Raw genomic sequence first — 3,142 nt, forward strand, 5'->3', positions numbered from 1 at the left:
GCTCTTTGAACATTTAAATGAATACATATTTTTTGTTTTGTAAGGGTGAAAAAGTAAGTAAAGTGGATAGAGGTAGAAAAAAGTATGCTGTCATTGTTCAGAGTATTATAGAATACATATTTGGGAACTTCCTCCCTGATTTAGAAACATGAGCGTTCTTAGTGATAACAAATACTTTTTGAAAGGTGAATTAGATTTTAGCAGTAAGCCCTGTATGGAGTACCCAGTGGTGGTCAAAGCAGACTGCCAAGGAAGGGACTATGGTATGACTTAAGAGTGAGGATGAGCATATTCATTGTTCTGAAGGTAGTTTGAGAATATATTTGAGCAATGTTAATAACTTTGAAATCATTTAGTGCCTTCCAAATGACAGCATCTAGTTGAAAATAGGACTTTTTAATGTTGAAAATGCTGGCTCATCACTTAATTCATACCAGACAGATTGTGTAATTAAATGAGGAGGATATATATAAATAACGGTGGTTGTTGTTAAGTGCCATTGAGTTGGTTCCGACCCATAGCAACCCTCTATAGGGTTTCCAAGGATAGATGAACAAGTTGGGGGTCAGTTTGACAGTAGCTAAAAGCAAAAACAGCAATGTATTTTTATAGAAATAAAAATAGTTAACTTCAATTTCAGAAACTGTCTTGGGCGTAACTCACATTGTAAAGAGTATACTTGGTAATAAGCCTAATAATTCCTTTGGAAAATCATTTACTTGATTGTTTATCATTAAGTTGTAGGCCTCTTTGGAAAATAAAGTATCATTTAAAGGCAACTGATAGTAATTTAATATCGCCCAAATATATTGTGTAGTAGCCAGTCCCCATGATGTGTAATAAGAGTATTTCTTACCCAACTGAAACCTGAAGATTATCTGATCTTTGATAAAACAATTAAGAGAAAATCTAAAACATTTCAGACAACTCAAATTCTATGAAAAAATTACCATGGAAATATTTTTGGTATACTCTGGTAGCGTAGTGGTTACGAATCGGGTTGCAAACCGCAAGGTCAGCAGTTCGAAACTACCAGCGGGTCCGCGGGAGAAAGATGAGGCGTTCTGCTCCCGTAAAGATTTACAGCCTCGGAAACCCTGTGCAGGGTCACTATGAGTCGGAACCGACTCCACGGCACTTAACAAAAACAACAACAACAATGCATGTAAGTGAAATCTTGCATCCTTTGTTTTCACAGGCTAAAAGGAGGCAGAGAAAGGATTTGGCCAACAGCGACTCCAGAAAAACTACAGAAAAGCTCTTGAAAACATTTTTGAAAAGACAAGCTATTAAAACTACCTTAAGAGGCAAAAGGCAAGACAAATAATACATTCATCCTAAAGATGACATTTTTCCCTGTTGGATTCCTGAAAGTAGAGCGTGAAAGATTGAATAATTTGAAGCTGTGAAAGTTCTCCATTCTGTGGAGATAAGCTTTGGTAATAGGAAAGATGAAGGGTTACATTGCATGCACGTGACTGTTTCCCAGTCTTTTCTTCGTGAATATAGTTAAGGCTGCAATCCAGACTCAGAGAAGCTACTGCAAGGCCCGCCCTCCCCCCCACCCCCCAGGCTGTACTAAGGAGGAGGCTTCAAAAAGTTTACGGTAAAATGGCCAAATTTTTGAAGCCCCCTCATATTTTTCAAAGCAGTAGTCCAGCTCAGGGAGTCCTGGTATGACGCTATGAGTTAATGCAACAAGACTGCAAAGTTGTGTGAACTGCAAGGTCGGTGGTTCAAGTTCACCAGCTGCTCTTTGGAAACCCTTTACAGGGTCGCTATGGGTTGGAACCGACTCGATGGCACTTAACAACTACAACAGTCTAGCTCAGAGCTAGTTCAGTAAGGAGCAAAGTCTATTGCTGGTGCGTTCGTTTCTCCTTCACCTTCTTTGTAGGGTTTGTGTAATCATGGGATAGTATGTGTGGTTAATTAAAATGCATTTCAGATCATCTCTGTTAAATATATGTGTACATTTTAGAGACGAAACACTACCCAGCCTTACTCAAGTACAAAGAGAAGATATCTATGTTTTGCCACCTTTACAAGAGGAAGAAAAAAATAGGTAAGTACTTACTTGAGAGCATAATTTTAGTTATTGCTGTATTCAAACATATTTTAATGTTATATTTCTTCAAAATGATGAGGCATGTGATAATTAAACCAGCTGAAATATATGTTCTCGATTGCCAAACTTCGTCTCTCATACTTCGGGCATATTGTCAGGAGGGACCAGTCGCTGGAGAAGGATATCATGTTTGGTAAGGTGGAGGGTCAGAGAAAAAGGAAGACTCCCAGCAATATAGATTAGCAAAGTGGCAGCATCAGTGGGCTCAAGTGTGGCAACAATTGCAAGATTGGCCCAGGACCAGGCAGTGTTTTGTCTGCTGTGCATAGGGCCGCTATGAATCAGTACTGACTCAATGGCTCCTAACAACAACAACAACATACGTTTCATTTATCTCTTACAGGGGAGTAAGTCCTGTTAAATTGTCTTTTTGTTTTGCTGATTTGTGATGGTTTATGATACATTATTCCTTCTCATTCTAATCATTCTCTGCCAGCACTCTTGATTTCAGTTTTATAAAGACATGGATTTTTGTTTTCCTTGCAGTTTCCTTAAAGTACTGTGTGTGTGCACTTCTTAGTGCAGTATTGTCTCTTGTACACCCCCACACCAAAAGGCCATATAGGTCTTTGTTGCTAGGTCCAATAGAAGCATATTTTAATTCTCGGCCTGTTTCATGTCTTGGCACCATTTAGCACTGCTACCTTGCTGTCCAAGGAACTCTGCTACCATAGTGGGTTACGAGTTGAGCTGTTAGCTGCGAGTCAGCAGTTTGAATCTATCTGATGCTCCTCAGGAAAAAGATGAGGCTTTCTTCTCCCCATAAACACTTTTGACAGTGTTTTGTTCTCTTGAACATAAGGTCTCTATGAGTCTGTACTCATTTGATGGCACCTAACAGCAACAACAACAAAGACTTAACAACCTCAGAAACCCTGTACAGAGTCTCTGAGTTGGAACCAACTAGGTGGCACATAGCCACCATCACTATCACCCCACTGTCCTGTTTTTTTGGGGTATTTGGATTACTTTCTCTGAATGAATGCCAGAAGAGACTCTGAAACTTGCTCTCCA

At 39.4% G+C, this 3,142-nt stretch overlaps 1 protein-coding gene across 1 annotated transcript in view; it reads left to right on the top strand.

Moving 5' to 3' along the window:
- BIVM (basic, immunoglobulin-like variable motif containing) overlaps positions 1–3,142 on the top strand; it is an 80,203-nt gene that overhangs the window by 44,127 nt on the left and 32,934 nt on the right. Inside the window, exons 11-12 of the mRNA XM_006846675.1 lie at positions 1,199–1,314; positions 1,982–2,065. Of these exons, the coding sequence (XP_006846738.1) occupies positions 1,199–1,314; positions 1,982–2,065 (200 nt within the window). The remainder of the gene's footprint in view (positions 1–1,198; positions 1,315–1,981; positions 2,066–3,142) is intronic.

The sequence above is a fragment of the Chrysochloris asiatica genome, unplaced genomic scaffold (genome assembly GCF_000296735.1).
Source record: "Chrysochloris asiatica unplaced genomic scaffold, ChrAsi1.0 scaffold00029, whole genome shotgun sequence".
Lineage (NCBI taxonomy): Eukaryota > Metazoa > Chordata > Mammalia > Afrosoricida > Chrysochloridae > Chrysochloris > Chrysochloris asiatica.